General features: G+C 42.8%; 2 protein-coding genes across 2 annotated transcripts; both read left to right on the forward strand.

Annotated features, from left to right (window-relative positions):
* Nucleotides 1-1,663: 1,663 nt before the first annotated feature.
* LOC310872941 (protocadherin-10) lies at nt 1,664-8,296 on the forward strand (the record flags this gene model as incomplete). Its single annotated transcript, XM_083785146.1, has 4 exons — nt 1,664-4,189; nt 6,993-7,042; nt 7,597-7,724; nt 7,989-8,296. The coding sequence occupies 4 exons, from the start codon at nt 1,664-1,666 to the stop codon at nt 8,294-8,296; spliced, it is 3,012 nt and encodes a 1,003-aa protein (XP_083641272.1).
* Nucleotides 8,297-15,002: 6,706 nt separating this feature from the next.
* LOC310873716 (protocadherin gamma-A4-like) lies at nt 15,003-21,826 on the forward strand (the record flags this gene model as incomplete). Its single annotated transcript, XM_083786265.1, has 3 exons — nt 15,003-17,369; nt 19,443-20,516; nt 21,761-21,826. The coding sequence occupies exons 1-3, from the start codon at nt 15,066-15,068 to the stop codon at nt 21,824-21,826; spliced, it is 3,444 nt and encodes a 1,147-aa protein (XP_083642391.1). The 5' UTR covers nt 15,003-15,065.
* Nucleotides 21,827-21,918: the final 92 nt, after the last annotated feature.

Below are 21,918 nucleotides of genomic sequence, written 5' to 3' on the forward strand. Positions count from 1 at the left end.
TCAGGGGAGCAAGGTCGGAGCAAGAGGACAACTTTCTTTGGTTACAATGTGACCGCCCAAGACTGACCCTGCAGGAGTGGACTTGACTACTCCGTCGCGCGACTCCCCGAAGAACAGATCTAACAAATCTGCCTCGTGTTTCAATGGCAAGAAAGAAACATCGTCTTATATATGCCTACTATACGGAGTATAAATTAGGCTTTACGACCTCAACAGACGGATTTTTTAATTAGAATGCGACTCATGTCTTATCCAAAGACAAAGTGGAATTCACTAACGCGGGCCCTTTGCTCAGTGGTCGTCTATCGGACCGACCAGGATTACAAGGAAAACATTACATCTGATTAAACATGTGCCATATACTCTTTGAACCCCGAATGGCCCCGTGCATTTTTACTATTATCACTATTAATCATCTGTAAAATAATACAGCACCAAATGATAGTTTGATTTAATCCCAATAGGCCTAATGCTTGATAATGGATTAATATCAAGTATTATCGTGGTTTCATGGTGGCATATAGCTTTTATGTTGATTATGTTGATATGCGTTCAGGTCTATGCGAATTAAAACTCATGTAATGCGTATATATATCCTATTTGTATGAGAATCATCCCTCTTTCATGGTTGTCATGCACTTTAATCATTTTAAGCTCAGAAACACAACACTGACTCTTTTAAATATCGATTGAAATTGAATATCCACATGACCCCATCATGGATTCTTTCTTTTCCCCCCCCTTTTTTTGCAAAGCCCAAATCTGTGTGTGATGATTAATGAATGGGACTGTTTGTGCGCCGTGGCCATCCTTCTTCAAAGATCCTCATTAAAAGGCATACAAGGCTTTTAGATCCCAGAGCTACTGGACACTGGCCAGTTTGAGGCATGCAGTGCCTATCCCCTAAACGTGTTTCTATACTGTTATGATTCAACTGCCTTTGCGTTAAAGAACTGTGTGCACCACAAGGGCCTTATCCGGTGTTATCTGGAAAACGACACCCTTGATGAAAAGTAATTTATCCCCTAATCCAAATCTGTCCACATGTCATGTCTGGAGTGGAAATTACGCTTTCTAGGCCCTATTAAGGAGAAGATATAGACATGATATGAAGGGGTTAAACCAAAACTGCTACAGTAATTAGAGTCGCTTCTCTCGCGGCGGCGCCCTCCATACCGAGCGGCGTCCACCCCCACCTCTCTCTTCTCTCTCTCTCTCTCGTTCTCTCTCTCTTTCTCTGTCTCGCACGCGCGCGCGCGCACACACACACACACACACACACACACACACACACACACACACACACACACACACACACACACACACACACACACACACACACACACACACCGCCGCACCATCTCCTCAGAGTGTCCACAGTGAAAAATCAAAGCGCGAGCCTCCCCTGCTCACACAGCACTGGCGCTGCGCGCGGGGAGCACAACTGTCTTCTTTGCCTATATATATTGATGTCCAGTAAAGTTACTCCTGCTTCATTTTAATATACATAGCTGTTACAAAAGTACACCTAAACGCCTTTATCTGAGCAATATCTGCTTTTGGATGAAAATCTAATTTTATTATTTTCCAAAACAAGCCAATGTCACAGATATGTGTCCCGCGCTACTTTCACTGGTGAGGGTTTTTTACGCGCGTCGCTGACATGGACCACAGGCTGTCGAGAGGCAGCTGGACACCGCTAACCGGGCTGGTAGTATGTCTACTGTTGTGCGCGTGTGTGGTGGATCTAGTTCTCGCGCAAATTCGGTATTCTATTCCAGAGGAGCTGGAGCACGGAGCGTTCGTGGGCAACATAGCCGAAGATTTGGGTTTGGATGTGGCCAAGCTGTCGGCGCGTCGATTCCGTATAGTCTCCGGTGCCAAGAAGCAGTACTTGGAAGTGAACTTGGAGAATGGCATTTTATTCGTCAATGAAAAGATAGACCGAGAGGACCTGTGCGAACGGAGCCCGGGCTGCTTTTTACATTTACAAGTGGTTATTGAAAACCCATTAGAACTGTACAGAGTGGAGGTGGAGATTTTAGACGTGAACGACAACTCGCCCAGCTTCCCGTGGAGCGAGTTCAATCTGGACATCACCGAGTCTGCCGCTCCCGGCTCCCGCTTCCCGCTGGAGAGCGCGCAGGACCAAGACGTGGGCATCAACTCTCTGCGCACCTATCAGCTGAGCGCCAACGAGCACTTTGTGCTGAACATTCAGACGCGCAACGACGGGAGCAAGTTCGCCGAGCTCGTGCTGGACACGCCGCTGGACCGCGAGCAGCAGAAGGCGCACGAGATGGTCCTGACGGCCGTGGACGGCGGCTCTCCGTCGGAGCGCTCGGGCACGGCGCTGATAACCATCACGGTGCTGGACGCGAACGACAACGTGCCCGTGTTCGATCGGTCCGTTTACCGCGCGAGTCTGGTGGAGAACGCGCCGAGGGGGACGCTGGTGCTGAAGCTGAACGCCACCGACATGGACGAGGGCTCCAACGGGGAGGTGACGTACGCCTTCAGCGGGCACGCTCCGCTCAAGGTGCGCGAGCTGTTCAGCGTGGACCCGTACACGGGTGAGATCCGGGTGAAGGGAGTAGTGGACTATGAGAAGGCCAGTGTGTATGAGCTCTATGTGCAGGCTAAGGACAGGGGTCCCTCGGCTGTGGCGGTGCACAGTAAAGTGCTGGTGGACATTCTGGACATAAATGACAACGCGCCCGAAGTTATCCTCACGTCAGTATCCACTCCCGTTCAGGAAGACGCGCCGCCTGGCACTGTGATAGCCGTTATCAGCGTCATGGACCGAGACTCTGGAGAGAACGGCAACGTGGACTGCCAAATACCCAATAATGTGCCCTTTCAGCTCCACTCCTCATTTAAGAACTATTACACCCTGGTGACCAGCGACTTTTTGGACAGAGAAGCAGTGGCCGATTATAACATCACCCTCACGGCGCGCGATTTGGGCTCCCCGTCGCTCTCCACAAGGAAAACTATCCTGGTTCAAGTGTCCGACATCAACGACAACCCCCCGCGGTTCACCCAGCCTTCATACACTGTCTACGTGACCGAGAATAACGCCCCAGGCGCTTCAATTTGCTCAGTAACTGCGTTCGACCCCGATTCTAATCAGAACGCCTATCTGTCCTATTCTATCCTGGACGGCCAGATCCAAGGCATGCCCGTGTCTACATACGTCTCCATCAACTCGGACAACGGCAACATCTATGCCCTTCGCTCCTTTGACTATGAGCAGCTCAGAAACTTTCAGATCCTGGTGCAGGCGCAGGACGCCGGTTTCCCCCCGCTTAGCAATAACGTGACTGTGAACGTTTTTGTCTTGGACCAGAACGACAACGCTCCAATCATCGTGTCGCCTCTCCCCAAGAACGGGACCGTGGCCACAGAAGTGGTCCCCCGGTCAGTTGACGCCGGCTATCTGGTCGCCAAAATCACGGCGTTAGACGCAGACGCGGGTCAGAACTCCCGGCTGTCGTACCAGGTGATACAAGCAACAGATCCCGGCCTGTTCAGCGTGGCTCTGTACACGGGGGAAATTAGAACTATCCGCAGTTTAGTGGAAAAAGACGCAACACGGCAGAGACTGGTGATATTAGTGAAGGACAACGGACAGCCTCCACTCTCCGCTACCGTCTCCATCCTCCTCTCCGTGGTAGACAGCGTGCCTGAGTTGCTCTCAGATTTCGGAGACCTCACGCTCAGCCCCCAGCAGCCATCAAACCTCGCTCTGTACTTGATTGTTTCACTCAGCACCATATCACTAATATTCCTGGTGGCGATCATCGTGTTGGCCGCTGTCAAGTGCTATAAGGACAGGGAGACCCTGAGCGGGTACAACCTCCCCCCGTTCGCGTGCTGCTGTTGCGGGGGCTTTCAGCCCGAGCCGCCGCCGGAGGTATTCAAAAAATCCAACCTCAACCTGCAGATCTCAACTGGGGCCAAAGTGCCCACGAACTGCATGGAAGTGAACACCAACAGCAGCCTCTCCCAGTCGTACTGCTATAAAGTGTGCCTGACCCCCGAATCAGCCAAAAGTGACTTCATGTTCCTGAAGCCTTGCAGCCCAAGCAGCACTCCGAGGAACAACGAGGCGAAGGGCGCAGACAACTCGTGGAACTCGCAAAGCCGAAGCGCGTCTGTGAACAACGGAGCCACGACTCCGAGTGAGGTATGAATTCAGCCCTCTGTCTCTCTCTGAGCTTGTATCAAATGTATCATTTATTTTAATGTTTAGAATTCACACCATTTGAGCTCTGATAAGCATTTAGCGCACGTCTCCTCTCATGAAGGTCAAATCATACACTATATGCTGATATATTAAAACTGAAATAAGGAGCTGCAATTCTATACAAGTCTCCATTTCTCTTCATAAGAAGTGCGCGTTTTGTCTGATTTATATATGAAAATTATTTATCCCACTTGTAATAATTGGGTTTAAATTTGTTGAGGTGGCATACAATTACAAGAGAGCTGTCACGTTAATCAAGTCCGTGCGGCGTGCGACATTATAGTAGGCTACATATCGTATCTGAACATGCAGTCTAAGATCATTTTCAGTATAAATCATTTTCAGTATAAAGCCAGATGGGATTAAATATTCAAATATCGATATAAAAGTTAATGGTTCCAGTCCTTTAGTGTTCTCAACTCTGACAAACATGTCATTCATTCGCAAAGATTTTGAGATCAATTCCAAGTCCATCAACGCTGTTACTTTGTGAGAGGCGGAGACGCGCGTCTCCGTGTCATTCAGTGACATTGCTTTGTGTTCATATCGCCAAATGAAAGCAGAGGGCAGGCATAGGGGGCAGCTGTCTGAGTTTGTATAAACCGACGTGAGCTCATTCAACCTGACTATAGATCAGAAAGTCAAGGTTAAGCTAAATCTAGACAAGGTGATGCATGGCAGTCCTTTGATTTCCACCTCTATGCCACGGCGACCAGTCGGGCTCCATGCAGACAACAGAGCACTATACCTCCGTCTTGTTTTCAAACTAACGATATAGGACAGATACCCTCACTGACCATGCCTCAAGGGCACAGACGAGGCAGAGCCATTATAACTGTGCACAATGTGGCGCGTAAGGGGGGTCGTGTCCATTATGGATGAAAAATGGCTAAAGGCCTGTTTTAGGGAGACAGGTGTGTGTGTGTGTGTGTGTGTGTGTGTGTGTGTGTGTGTGTGTGTGTGTGTGTGTGTGTGTGTGTGTGTGTGTGTGTGTGTGTGTGTGTGTGTGTGTGTGTGTGTGTGTGTGTGTGTGTGTGTGTGTGTGTGTGTGTGTGTGTGTGTGTGTGTGTGTGTGTGTGTGTGTGTGTGTGTGTGTGTGTGTGTGTGTGTGTGTGTGTGTGTGTGTGTGTGGGGTAGGTATAAGGACCCGGCTGGAACGTGGCGAGCCTGTAGATCGACTCCAACCTTGTCCCCAGTGAGAGAGCGCGAGGAGAGGGAGACTTGGGTTCATATATATTAGGAAGGAAGGAAGAGACAGGCCAGCCGGGGTGGCATAATATTGACACCCCTAGGCCTTTAATAACGAATATAATATGATCGGCAGACCGTGAATATATACGCATAGCCTATGATAGTCCTCATTGTAATCACAACAATGTTTACTCCATAGTACAGGCAGACGCAGGCAGTAGGCCAGGCTAACTGAGATTCCAGTCCACTATGCAGGCAGACTATAGAAATGTCAGTTCGGTCACTGCATGGCATATAGCTATAATCCACCTCTGGACATCGACATATAAAGTGAGATTTCGAGGTCATGGTGATTGTTTCCCCCTGCGGCCATGATGTCCCCCCAGCAGGATGGTGTCCTTCCAGACGTTAATTGGCTCCCTTAAATCACCCAGTGTTTTTTCCACCCCCAGTGTCCTCTCGTGAGTCACATTATGCGTGCACATCAGGTCGTCAATGACACATTAGTCTCAAAGACAAACCGGAGAGGAAAAACTGCCTGGCCATTAAACAAAACAAGTTCGTAGACCCCATAAAAGGCTAATAATAAACTGAAGGTGAAAAGGACAGATTCAGACAGTCAGTTCACGAGCGCAGCGTAGTAGAGAAGCACATACGCGCACACATGCGTGCGTGTACGCTTGTGCAAGTGTAGTGAGCGAGAGAGAGATGGTTTATAGAAAGGTGTAAACAAGTTGTCCTAGATTATGTGAAAAGCTGCAACGACCGCAAACTTTTCCATGGCCCTCGAAGAGACTTTTAATTAAAAGGCTTGCTCGAGGAGCATCAGGCCAATATTAATGTAAAAATGTTGCATAAAACCCACAAAACAATTACGTGTATAATTTTCTTAATTTCCTCCGTGGCACGCTTTCCTTTGAAGATTAAAATCGTGTTTCGTTTCATCCCGGTGGGGTTCTAATTGGTTTTTGTGTGTAGCACTAGCTGGATAGGAATGTAGTTTGAATACCGATTCTAATAATACGCTTACGTCGCATTCTCCTTGTTAACAAGTCTAAGTGAATTAATAGAGCGTGCAATCCATACTACGAGCAGTACGAGGCTCATACCCGGAATAAATATCACTCGGGAGCACTCCTTCCCCCCCTCCCGCAACGCCACAGCGGATGAAAGCAAAATTAAGTGACAAGGCGAGTCATTGCTCAAGGCATGGCGCACTGATCACGGTCCTTAATATGCATTCTGCTATAGATCCACAGGATGGCAGCCACGTTCCATCTAAAAAGCCCCATGCATACCTCCAGGAAATCTCGAGCATCTATAGCCCTTTATGACATGTATTAAATGATAATTAGCCAATGGTGATGCTCTATAAAGAAAAGGGTAACCTTTTTGACAAGATCCCGTTGGGGAGAATAGTCTATTGGGCAATTAGTGCATCTGCTTTACTGCTTGTTATATAGCAGTACAGCTGTTATATACTGTAGACCTACATGTATACATCATTTAAATTATGTTGAAACTAAGCTTTGATACTAATCTTCTCTTCCAGCTCAAACAGCCAAACACTGACTGGAAAAATCAGAACTCATCCATCAAGAGGTAAAACATGCTGACCTTTCATCAGTTCTCATGTTACCATATAGCAAAGTTCATTAACACTCTACTTAAAGGTCGGGTCTATAATGCATTATAATGTGTTTATAATAATGAACAACGACAACTTATAACAACTTTTATAATGTATTATAAGTTCTAGTCATAATGCATTATTAAAACAACACATTTTAGTTAGTTAAAGTGTATATATAAAGTGTACATATTTAAAATTAGTGCTTGAAGCATTATAAGTGCATTATATGTATGAATGTATCGACCTTTAAGTAAAGTCTTATAGTTATGCACTGAGTTTATAATGTATACATTATAGCCTATTATTATGTTACGATAAACCTTGTTATAAGTTGTTATGCATAATTATATACACTTGTGTTATAATCGTCACTGTTAATTCATCCATTCAGAGTGTAAAACATGCAGCCAAATGGTCCATTTGGTTTCATCTGTACTGTGCATTCTCAGACTTTAAAGATTAAAACTCAGGATTGGGTTGCTTCAATTGATATGGGTCAATGTCAATGTCCTCTCCTCTGCAGCTATAACTCTATCAACATGGATGGCACCCTGATGCGCAAGGCCATGCACGCAGACCCCGACAACTACGTTACCTCCATGGCCCCCGGGCAGTACTGGACCTGGGGCACTCACATGAGAGGTGGGAAAGGTAAGGAAGGTAGACCTGCATGCACACACACACACACACACACACACGCACGCATGCACGCACGCACGCACGCACGCACGCACGCGCGCGCGCGTACGCTCACGCTCACGCTCACGCACACGCACACGCACACGCACACAGCACACACACACAATGTAACACAACTGAGACAGATGAAATGTTGTGTGAAATTTGACAGTTGCAATAAGCTCACAGGGGACGATGTGTTTCTCTTTCCCCTTTATTGACACCCAGCTCCTGCAGAATACAAAATGTCTTCTCCAGCCCCGGGGGTTCCTCCTCGCTCCTGGACACCTCGCTGCACACCTCCTCCGCCCCAGCAGCAGCAGCCATCGCTCCCACCCCACCCGACGCACCCCCCACCTGACTATCAGCACAACGTGTACATCCCCGGGACACCTTCAGGCTTTTGCACCTTGAGGCCCACTGCTGTGCAGCGCAGTGAACTGGACGTCCATAATGCCTTCTCCACGTTTGGCAAGAAGAGACGTCTTCAGATGTCCCCCCAGGGAGAGGCTGCCATCATCAACAATGACCTGTACAATGATTAACAGACAGACCGCCTGAACGAGTGAACGAATCACTGACTCCTGATGAAGACATGAGAAACAGTGAGAGTGATAAAGAAATGACCAAGAAATGACCAATCTATATGGTCTAAAAACAAATCAAAAAGACAAACACTGTATAACTTTGGTGAGCAAGCTAAAAAAAATGATGTATCAAAAGTCCAGGAATGAATGAACCACTTTCAACCTGCCGTTGAAAACAGCAGATCTACAAGCTCACATGATGTCGCATGGCGAAGCTCTGTGATTTTGTAGATTGGCCATTTTGTTGTGCGACACCGTTGTACAATGAAGTGTAAAACAGGGCTTATGGTTAACAATCGACCTCTGTGACCTCTGCCGTCCATCTCCGATGGAGATGCTCGGACAGCCATTGAGTTGACATGTCACTGTCTGCAATGTTCAGCATAAGCATTTTTGCTGATTATTAATTGTTGTTGGTATTATTATTGTTATTATTATTTAGACAATCATGCTGGATCCGTTGTTGATACATTCAAAAGGTATTAAATGGTGGACAACACATTTTGCACATCCATATGAAATTATATTTTGTAATGTTTTAAAATGTTATTTTTTTCGGTTTGTTCACTATAGCAGAACTTGTTAATATAAACAAAGTATAGTGTGGTGTATAATATGCAAGCTGCAACCTGGTGCAGGTAAGAGTAAAGAACAGAGGGAGATCTTCCCAATACACGTACTGTATACATTTCTGAAAATAAAGTATTTTTTCTCATATTCTTCACTTAATGACCATGATGTCTGGACTGCTAGGCTAATTCACAAGGTTTTTGACCCCATCTATGAGTACAAACACTGCACAAAAGCACCCAAATTGTTTAGATGGCATGAGAACAGCCTGTGCATCAAATATTTATAGTATATTCTTACTCCATGTCCATGTTTAATCGGCTTGAGTTAATTATTTTGGAGTGCAAAAGTTGTACTGCTTGTTTTACAGCGGCGGCGAGCCTTTTGCTTTCATAAGCTGTTTTCCACAGCGAGGAATAAACAAAATATTATAAAATAAAAGAAAGCGAGAGAGAAAGAGAAAAAAGGAAAATGCTAACATATGCTAATTGGAGTACTTGCATTTCCATTCGCCCGCAGAGAATAGTGGTGGTTCATTAACTGAACAAACAGAACCTCCTCTCTCGAAATATCACTTTAATTAAGACCACGACACCAATACAAGTGTCAGGGGAAGGGGAGTTGGGAGGTGATGGGTTCTGCTCTAAATGCCACACCTGGATGCGATTTACAAGGCCCTGTGGTGTGGCCCCTCGCCCTATGCCCTTTCACGTCTAAGTTATGTGCATCAACAGATGAGAATTGGCCAGAATTGAGTGAGGTAATTGGGTTGCCACATGGCTCAGATTGAAAATAATTCAATTAATAAGGAAGCGGATGCTAACAGTATAGGAATGAAACCACTTCCCGTGAGTCGGTTAACCTTCTCCGTGCTGGGGTGGTCCGTGGGGACTTGTGGTGGAGGAAGGTGCCGTGGTATTTAGGTCAGATTGACTTTTCAAATGAGTGGAAAAATGGAGCTGTCGCTTAAAATAGAGTAGGCCTATTCCATTTACAAAAAAAAAAAGAAAAAGAAATCTCCTCCAGGAACAAGTATCAAGACTGGGAATAAGCTTATCTATAAAGTGGAACTGTGGCCATGGAGTTCAATTATACATGAATGTGTCTTGCGTAGCCTATATTCATTGAATTGGACCCAACAGTGATTTTAAATCAACACAGATTTTGCTGTGTATGTTTTTGAGTGGTGCAACCACTCCAAGGAACAGCAATGTCCGTGTCCGCCTATCTATGTGTCCGCCTATGTGTTCACCTATGTGGCCATGAGCACCAGTATATGACTATTAGTACCAGTAGGGGCGCTGTTTGCCAGAAACGGAGAGAGACGTGGCGAAAGGGCCTTTCTGTGTGGAGTTTGCATGTTCTCCCCGTGTCCCCTAGGGTAGGTACCCTCACAAAAAACATGCAGTAATCCTGGTCACTAAACTGCCTCCCCCTGGCCAGCCGGGGCGCCTGATGGAGGGGAAAGGAACTGGTTGGAATAACCACGCGCTACATCCAACCAGTGAAACTCCCCTCTGTCAGGTGTAAAGGAGCAACTTGGACACTCCGGCATGAAGGAAGCATGAGTTCAAGTCCGTTGCTCTCCCCTTGTCCCCCATATATGGGGACTAGGTTGGTGGAGGGTGTGTAGAGCCCAGGATCACATTAGATGATTGACACAGGGGTGAAAAATGGGTTACAAAATCGTGGGATAAAAAATATATTTATAAAAAAGAAACAGAGAGAGAGAGAGATAGTATTAGTGCTGCACTGTTGCCTGCTAATGAGAGAGAGAGAGAGAGAGAGGAGAGGGGGGGGGGAGAGAGGGGAGTTGCACCACTCAGTTCACACGGGTGTGATTTTATTTTGTATAGATTGCTTTTTGTTTGTAACCTTTAACTTGTTTTCTTCCAGTCACGCTGGGAGCTGTCCGTGGTGCTGAACCAGACCATCCTCATTTCTTACATAAAGTAATTCTTCGCATACCCACCAGAGGGCAGCTGTGACATTTATTTTTTTACTGCTTCATGGTGAACACACACACACACACACACACACACACACACACACACACACACACACACACACACACACACACACACACACACACACACACACACACACACACACACACACACACACAATATGAACTGCATTCCATTGTTATTGTTGCTGAAGGAGTTGCTGGCTAATGCCACACTAACATCTTTTCAACCCACATTTCCATGAAGCACAGTTTGTTATTTCTGGCCTGCAGTAAAGGATTCTGTTTTTGAATAACATAATTAACATCCTTTAACTTCTCATATAATTTGTATAATATAATGATAGCTCAACCAACGTTAGTCAATAAAAAAAAAGCTTTCATAGACGAAAATTTAATAAATCCATATTAATTCCATTCAGGATTTTTATGATTTAATATTTAAGCCCTATAATTTGTTGTACAAATAATTAGCTGATTAGCTATTTTTTGCCATATATGACAATTCTGGAAGAAAAAAAAGAAAATATATATTTTTAAAGATTTTAATCTAATGACATGACTAGGGACGCTAGGTTGACAGCTTTTAAATATCACAATAAAATAAATGTTGAATATACCTTTACAGCACCATAACATTGACATCAGATTAAGTATTTCCAGCAGAGGGTGTCATTGAGTAAGACATGTCATAACACAGATATGACTTATCACTAGAAGTCATCTACTGCAATAAACTAGACACCATAAACAACGTGTGTGTGTGTGTGTGTGTGTGTGTGTGTGTGTGTGTGTGGAAACAGGAGAGATGTTGGGGTTATCCATGACCACGGGAGTAGTAGTCTTGGTTAATATCACCATATCATTGTCGCTCACTACTCCCTCAGAATCTGACAAGGAAAACAGAATAGTGTCACTCAAAACACATAGTATATGTTCTCTCTGCATGCCTGCATGTTATCCCTAAGTAACACAGTTAGAGGTGGTTAATAATATCTGGATGTTCCGGGGACCCATGCACCAAACACTACAATACAGGACAGATATCACTCCAGATAAATTAAATACATTTAGTGTAGATATTCCAGATACTTGTATCAGATGTGGTAAAGACAAAGGTACACTTTTCCATTCTCTGTGGGCATGCCCAAGAGTGAAATAATTCTGGGAAGAAGTAAGGAGGGAGATTCAGAAGATATTGTTGATAGATATTGAGCTTGACCCGAAACTGTTTCTGTTAGGTCTTTACCCACCTGGTCATAAGAACAAAGATTTCTAGATTTATGTTTACTACAAGCCAAAATCATTGTGTCTTCCTCTGGAAAGAATCACTTATACTTTGAAGAATAAACTGGCCTGACAGTGTGTGTGTGTTCAAGTCCCGTTCATGATGTCCTTTGCTGCATGTCTCCCCCTGTCTCCCTCTTTCCTGTCAATCTTCACTTTGTATCTATCAAAAAAGGCAGAAAAGCTAAATCAATACATAAATAAATAAATAAATTTTAAAGGACCACTTCACCACTTTTCAACCTATCTTCATATAATAGCTCCTCACAAATAATCATGAAAGAATGGCGCAATTTTCTTCTACTCGGTCTGTGTCTCATAGGAGGACTGTGGGCAGTTCAGAAACCGTCCAGTGACATCATCGATGGGGAATACAAGCTAATAGAAACTGCAGACTTTCTAAACTGCCCACACCCCTCCTATGAGACACAGACTCATGAGTAGAAAACAATTGTGCCATTTTATCATAATTATTAGTAAGGAGTGAGCTCGGACCTATTATATGAAGATAGGTTGAAAAGTGGTGAAATGGTCCTTTAAGGAAATCACTACCTGGTTATCTGAACTGACTGGCCTGGAGGAGAAAATTCCTTATGTTATGATGGATAATTCAAGCAAGTTTCATGCTATTTGGCAGCCCTTGCTCAAATCTCACACTGAACCCACTTAGCATTTAGTCTGCATGCATCTGTATATATATATATCCACTTTCCATATGATATACATACTTTCTAGCAGTGTAACTTACTGCAATGACATTTTTAAATCATGCCCTGTTCTTCTTATTTTCCTCTTTCTTTTGTTGTTGTTTATGCTTTTTCTTTGTTTTTCCATTGTCTGTCCTTTTATGCAAAAACTTAATAAAACTAGAACTGCACTCTATCGAGTGACTTGCTTGTACTGTAGACCGCTACAAACTTTCAAATCTCAGCCTCTCTATGAAAGAATGTTTGCAATATTGAATTATTAGGTTTAGCTATTTGCTACGTACCTTGCTTTTGGAGGAGAAAAAGTAGTATTTTGAAGTATAGTAATGATTACTTATGCATGTTATGGCAGTGGTGTCAGATTACATACATGTATACATACATGTATTACCTTTAGACCACCCGACACTGAAACATGTCATCGTTACGTCACCATCAATAACCAATTATACCCTGGCATTGGTACATATATTCATCACGTCATATGCTCATATGTCTATATATGTGTATATGTCTATATGTATATGTAGTTTCTGAGTGATTAGTGGTATAATGTGGTTACTCGGGTGGTTTGATACGTATGTCCCTGACACTGAAACATATCATCATTATGTCACCATCGTAAACCAATTATACCCTGGCATTGGTACATAATCTTCATCACGTCATGGGACATCCACGGAAAACATACCTGCACGGTCTGCTTCCGTATGTCCGGGGCCAGCATATGACATCATATCATATGCATTCTAAGGGACATTGGTACATAATATGTACCAATGTCCCTTAGAATGCATATACGTGATGAAGATATTATCTTGATCACGTCATGGGACATATGCTTCGTAGCATGACGGAAAACATACCTGCACGGTCAGCTTCGTGCCAGCATATGACGTCATAACATATGCTGGCCCCGGACATACGCATCATATAGCACCTGACCATAACATTACTTGCACGCTCTGCTTGCGCAATTAAATAGTAAATACAAGAGCGCCCACTTCACATAAGTGTGATATTTATAAGATTTAAAGGGTGTTGCAACTCTAGAATCAACGCATTATATCTAGTGTTTATCTAGTGTTATAATGTTTGTGTTAACACAAAAATAGCCAAAAATAGCCGACACATACCGGTATGACGTAAATTCTCCATTAATTGTCAATGCTGGCATTTAATGTTTGAAGAATCTACACTATGCTGAAGCCACCTTGATTCTTTAATATAAGATTTAACAAATAGTATTGTGCAGTTTATCACCCAGCGTCGCCCACCAGTACAATAGCGCGCCAATCTGAGGAAAAGGTCACCTGTCTGTGTCTAATAAAACCTCGCAGGTGTAACCCAGTTCAATTTGACTAAGCAGAACATGATTTGACAGGCTATACCTTCCTTCAATCAGCACTGCAGGCCAGGGGATGTGCGCTGTCCATGGTGCTGAAGTCTCTCCTGAGACCTCAGCTCCCTCTGGTGGGTGAGCTTATAAACCCAATGAAGTTATTAAGTAATATGTTTTAGTTAATTAGTGTGCCCTAACAGAGCGACCAGACAATAGTAATTGCCCTACGTTATTTATAGAGTAACCCCAAAAAGTACGTTATTTATTATTCCTCTAATTATGTTATTTGTAAGAACACCCCAAAGTCACTGAGTGACATGTTGTTGACCAAGAAACCATCGTCCTAATAAACGATATTTACATAGGCTACACCTGATACTGATATATATTGATAAATACGTATAATCTTTCATGACAGGTGTAGAGATGCAGGGTAAAATCTCACACTGTGCCAGTCATGCATGCATGCTCATATGATTTTGTCACAGGGTGTCACTGTTCGCCTACTATACAAGTCTATGTGATTCCAAGCAAGAACTCCCATCATGACACAGTCACACGCCCATTCATGAATGCAGAGGAACAGACCTGTAGGCTAAGCCCTCTGCTCTGTATTATTTTTTATTTTATTTTAACTAGCATTAATGTGGCCCAAATAGGCCTACAGTATACTGTACCAGTTCTGGGCTATATTTCTTCTATATCCACTTAAGAAGACCAATCCTTCAGATACGGGATTATTCTTTTTTTCTTAAAGGCAAAACAATGTATTTTCGGGGTGTCTCCACTGTCTTTGTCCTGTGTGCAGTATGGCCCAGGGCTTTGTCCGTGACACGGTACTCCGTACCCGAGGAGATGGAGAGGGGTTCTGTTGTGGCTAATTTGGCGGCTGATTTGGGACTTGAGCTCGGAGGCCTGGCTCAACGCGAGGTAAAACTTGATATTTTCCATAACAAAAAATATTTAGATGTTAACAAAAAGACAGGAGAGCTTTACATCATAGAAAAAATGGACAGAGAATATCTTTGTCCAACTAAAACGACGATAACATGTTTTCTAAAGCTAGACGTTATTATAGAAATTCCCTTGCGAATATTCAACATAGAACTAGGTATAACAGACATTAATGACAATGCACCCCATTTTAGAAGAGATCGGATAGAACTCGACGTTTCAGAAGCGGCCACACCAGGAGAGAGATTCACTCTGGCCAATGCTGTGGACCCAGATGTCGGAATAAATACAATTAAAACGTACAAACTGAGTGCCAGCGAACATTTTACAATAGAGATCCAAACCGGCAGTGATGGCACTAAATACGTCGACCTGGTCCTGACCAAATCTTTAGATAGAGAGGAGCATGCTGTTCATAATCTAATACTGACCGCAGAGGACGGCGGGGTCCCCGTACGGTCGGGAACAGCTAACATTCTTGTTCGGGTACAGGATACAAACGACAATGCCCCTCAGTTCGACAAGCAGGTTTACACGGTGAACATGACGGAGAATAGCCCGATAGGTACTCTTGTGTGGAAACTGAACACTACAGATCTAGACGAGGGTCCCAATGCGGAGATAGTCTACTCTTTTACCCTTTACACATCAGAGAAAACACAAGATGTATTTGCATTACATGCCAATACAGGGGAGATAACAGTGAAGGGAACAATTGACTATGAAGATATGACATTCTATGAGATGCACATTGAAGCTAAAGACAAGGGAACCCTTCCCTTATTGGGGCAGTGTAAAGTAGTGGTCCATGTAATGGATATGAATGACAATTATCCAGAGATTACCATACAGTCTATAAAGGGCACTGTTAATGAAGACATTTCTGTAGGAACAGTCATAGCGCTGGTGGGCATAAGCGACAGAGATACAGGTGATAATGGAAAAGTAAGTCTATCCATTAACAAACCATTGCCCTTTATTCTGAACCAGTCCTCTGATCGGCCAATCCATTACAAACTCATAGTTTCAGAACCTTTAGATCGAGAAAAGGTGCCTGAATTTAGCGTCATGTTTATTGTGACAGATGGAGGCACGCCCCCTCTATCTGATAATGAAACAATAACTGTCCATCTACTGGATGTAAACGACAATGCACCGCAGTTTCCCCAGCCCTTTTACACTGTACGTGTAATGGAAAATAATGCTCCCGGGGCTCTAGTGAGTTGCCTCACCGCGTATGACCCAGACCTCCATGAAAACCAGTATTTAGTTTATTTCATTGTAGAGAAGGAGATAGCCAACACCTCAATGTCCATGTTGTTCTCCATAAATCCGGAGAACGGAAATCTTTACGCACTAAAGACGTTTGACTATGAGTTTGAGAAGGAGTTTCTTTTCCACATTGAAGCCAGAGATTCTGGAGTTCCGCCTCTCAGCAGTAACATCAGTGTTCACATCATTATTGTGGACCAAAACGACAATAAACCGGTCATTGTCTCTCCGTGGCGCCCGCACGGCACTGTTGTGGAGGAAAAGATCCCAAGATCAACGGATAAAGGTTCCTTAGTGTCCAAAGTAATAGCCCTGGACACCGACTCACCACAGAACTCTCGAATTAGCTATCAGTTTCTACAAGTGAGTGATGCCACATTGTTCAGTCTGGACCAGTACAATGGAGAGATCCGGACAATGAGAATGTTCAGTTACAGAGATTCACGTCACCAACAGATGGTTGTTGTTGCCAAGGACAACGGGGAGCCTGCTCTCTCTGCTACAGTTACCATCAAGTTATCCACAATAGAGACTGCTGTCAAGGCCTACTCTGACATGACTGAAGTCCCTCTGGAATATGACATATTTTCAGATTTAAACCTGTATTTGCTCATCGGTCTGGGCTCAGTGTCCTTTCTCTTACTCATCACCATATTGGTCACCATCGTACTCAAGTGTCAGAAACCCAATTACAGCAAAACGGCTCCTCCCTGTAGGAACAGTGTTATAAGCAGTGAGAGGAACTCAACCATCGCGGATTCCACCCTAGTCTCTAATGATGCCTACTGGTACAGTATGTTTCTAGCAGAGACCAGGAAAGGCAAGCTGGTGGTTAGACAGCCAGTGCCAAAGGGCTCCAGATACTTTGTGTCAAGTTTACCAAGAAGTACAGGAGTGACAGACACCAGCGACTCAGCAGCTTCAACTCTGCAGGTGAGAATTAATTTTACACCTATAGCTATACTGTATTCTGTAGGGCAGGCCTGGCTATCAGTTTTGTTTGCATTCCGTTTTAATGTCGTGAATGTTATGGTGCTCTGATTGTGTATTGAAATCCAACAACCATAATAACAACAAGAACAAGAACAACAACTACTAAAACATAATAATAGATTAATATTAATGATAACAACATCTACTAAAATAATAATACATTTATAACAACAACATTAATATAACAATTATGAGGATGATAATAATAACAACAACAATAATAATAATATTAATACATATTAATAATAATAATAATCATCATCATCATGGTTAAAGTATTCAGCCATAATAAAATGTATGAAAAAAGTCAAGCTGGTTTATGGTTTATTTAAAAAGTCAAGCTGTTCTTATGGATTTAACGTTTATTTATTATTATATGTTTTTTTTTTAATTATTTAAGGTTCAATATCAATTGCATTATGTGCAGAGGCTTATTATATGCGAAGTGTCGCTGTTTACTACATAAAATACTGTGCTTGTAGTCGCCATGACAGTACATTTCAATAGAGTCACCGGACAGCTCCTGGTGCTGAAACACCCGTTTGAGAAACACGGAATGGATTTTCGCTTCTTTCGGATTATATAAAACATTTTTTAAATCGAGATCACAAGTAGCAGTTTCCAGCAAGAAACATGCATTACATTGGCTGAGCAGCTGCGCACTTACATTTAACAATGGGGTTATTTTTAACAATGCCTTCATGGAAAAGGTACGTCTCGCTCATTATTCTCCTGTCCGTTGTTCAGTACATATCGTCTTCAGTCACTCATTATTCTATACCTGAAGAAATGAAGGAAGGATCTGTTGTTGCCAATCTAGGCTCTGATTTAAGCTTGGACGTTAAAACGTTGAATAAAAGAAAGATGCGCCTCGACATAATTGCTAATAAAAAATATCTGGATGTGAACAAAGAGACCGGAGAGCTGTATATCGTGGAGAAAATTGACAGAGAATATATCTGTACTACCAAATCATCACTATCATGTTATCTAAGATTGGAGGTAACACTGGAAAACCCTGTCCGTATGTTCAATATAGAACTCGAAATTTTAGACATTAACGACAACGCCCCTAAATTTAGAAGAGACACGATACATTTAGACATATCAGAGTCAGCACCCGTTGGAGAGCGATTCTCCCTGAGCAATGCAGTTGACCCAGACGTTGGAAGTAATTCAGTAAAGACCTATCATTTGAGTGACAGTGAACATTTTAACATTGAAGTTCAGACTTTGAGAGATGGAACAATGTCTGCTGATTTGATTCTGAAAAAGGCTTTAGACAGAGAGCAGCAGGCTGTTCATCATCTAATACTCACTGCTGTAGATGGCGGCACACCGACACGTTCTGGTACTGCCAGCATTATTGTCCGCGTTCTAGACACGAATGACAACGCCCCAACATTTGATAAAGAGAGTTATCAAATCAGTATAATGGAGAACTCTCCTATTGGAAGCCTTGTCGTCCATGTTAATGCCACAGACATGGACGAGGGACCAAATTCTGATATAATCTATTCTTATAGTCTGTACACCTCAGAGAAGGCACAAGAAACATTTAATCTGAATCCATCCACTGGTGAGATCAATGTAAAAGGAATGTTAAATTATGAAGACGTTCAGAGTTATGACATGGAAGTTATAGCAACAGATAAAGGAGCCAATGCATTATCAGGGCAGTGTAAAATAACAATTGCAGTTGAGGACATGAATGATAATCACCCAGAAATATCTATCAAATCATTTCATAGTCCAGTCAAGGAAAGTATAGAAGTAGACACTGTGATAGCAGTGATTAGTGTCAGTGATAAAGACTCAGGAAACAATGGAATAGTTGATCTCCATATTCCTAAAAATATGCCTTTCAAACTCAGAGAATCATCTGATAACTATTTTGAATTAGTAGTGTCAGAACCATTAGACAGAGAGAAGGTTCCAGAATATGACATCACATTCACAGTGAAAGACAGAGGCTCTCCTCCATTATATGACAATGAAACAATGACTTTAGAACTTTTAGATGTTAATGATAATGTTCCACAGTTCCCCCGGTCATTTTATACAATACGTGTACAGGAGAATAATGCTCCTGGGGCCTTGTTAAGTTCTGTCACTGCGTTTGATCCAGATTTACATGAAAACCAATATCTGGTTTATTTCATATTAGAGAGAGAGATAGCCAATACCTCCATGTCAATGCTCTTCTCTATAAATCCAGAGAATGGCAATCTTTATGCATTAAAAACATTTGACTATGAGATTGAGAAGGAATTCCTCTTCCACATTGAGGCCAGGGACTCTGGTGTTCCTCCACTCAGCAGTAACGTGACTATTCACATTATTATTGTGGATCAGAATGACAATAAACCTGTCATAGTCGCTCCATGGCGTGCGCATGGATCAGTGGTGGAGGAAAAGATCCCAAGATCAACTGATAAAGGATCTCTAATTGCCAAGGTCATAGCTTTAGACACAGACTCCCCACAGAACTCTCGGATTAGCTACCAGTTTCTACAAGTGAGTGATGCCACATTGTTCAGTCTGGACCAGTACAATGGAGAGATCCGGACTATGAGAATGTTCAGCTACAGAGATTCACGTCACCAACAGATGGTTGTTGTTGCCAAGGACAACGGGGAGCCTGCTCTCTCTGCTACAGTAACCATCAAGTTATCCACAATAGAGACTGCTGTCAAGGCCTACTCTGACATGACAGAAGTCCCTCTGGAATATGACATATTTTCAGATTTAAACCTGTATTTGCTCATCGGTCTGGGCTCAGTGTCCTTTCTCTTACTGATCACCATATTGGTCACTATCGTACTCAAGTGTCAGAAATCCAGTTACAGCAAAACAGCTCCTCCATGTAGGAACAGCGTGATCAGCAGTGAGAGGAACTCAACCATTGCTGATTCCACCCTGGTCTCTAATGATGCCTACTGGTACAGTATGTTTCTAGCGGAGACCAGGAAAGGAAAGTTGGTGGTTAGACAGCCTGTGCCAAAGGGCTCCAGATACTTTGTGTCAAGTTTACCAAGGAGTACAGGAGTGACAGACACCAGCGACTCAGCAGCTTCAACTTTGCAGGTGAGAAGTCATTTTACACCTAGCTACTGTGTTAGGCCTATCAATTTGGTTTGTATTCTGTTTTAATGCCATGAATGTTATGGTGATTTGATTGTGTATTAAAATCCAACAACTATATCAACAACAACCACAGCAACAATTAAAAGATATACATTAACAACAACAAATAATAATAATACTACTAACAACAACAACAACAACAACAACAAAAACAAAAACAAAAACAACAAAAACAAAAACAACAGTATACTATAAACAAATTATTATTATGATAACAACAATAATAAAATAAATAGGCTAATAACGAACGTGCTGACCCAGCAAGGCAAGGACTCGTTTACTGACTGACCTTGCAATGCAATGACTCGTTGACACAGAAAGGATGATTGACTGCCCCAGTAATAATTGTGATTAGGTTCAGCTTGCTTGCTTTACTCAGTCAGTTTTCTGCTTTGTTTGACCTGAGGAGCAGTGTTTTATTTTCCTCTGACTGTGCTTGTTCACGACAGTAAAAGTAAGTGTCTGATCGTTTATTGTAGGATATGGTGCTTTCCTTTTACATATAACCATCATGTTGTTATATATTTGTGAATGTTTTGAATATGCAAATGTGATTATACTTTATGCTGAATTATGTTTGATGGCTGTGCTGTACCTATACTGTAGATTATTTAAACAGTATTTTGGTTTATGTAAGAATAATTTGATGATTGTTTTGACCGCACTTCTGCACAGATTTATCCAAGTAAAGAACACTCTATAAGCTCCTCTCCTGTGATTATTTTATCGGAGTCCATCCATAAGTGTACCAGCTCTACTCCAGTAATTTCCAGAGGCCCTATAGTCCTCTATTTCAACGATGATATTAGTAATGATAATAATAATAGTAATAATATGATGATGATCCATATACACACACACACACACACACACACACACACACACACACACACACACACACACACACACACACACACACACACACACACACACACACACACACACACACACACACACACACACACACATTCTTTCAGCCATAATTAAATGTATTAATAAAGTCAAGCTGGTCCTTTAATTTTTATTATTAAAGGTTCAATATGACTTGCTTGATGTGTAGGCTTATGCTATGCGAAAAGTGTCGCTGTTTACTACATAAAATACTGTGCTTGTAGTCGCCATGACAGTAGCCTATACAGTAGCCTACATTTCAATGAGAAGTGTTGAGTTGTGCCACCGGACAGCTCCTGGTGCTGAAACAACCGATTGAGAAACACGGAATGGATATTCGCTTTTTTCGGATGATATAAAACATTTTTTTTAAATCGAGATCACAACTTTCAATTTCCAGCAGCATGCGTTATACTGGCTGAATATTGATGCACTTACTGTACAGTTATAC

This window comes from Protomyctophum parallelum (genome assembly GCF_964188405.1).
Source record: "Protomyctophum parallelum genome assembly, chromosome: 16".
NCBI lineage: Eukaryota > Metazoa > Chordata > Actinopteri > Myctophiformes > Myctophidae > Protomyctophum > Protomyctophum parallelum.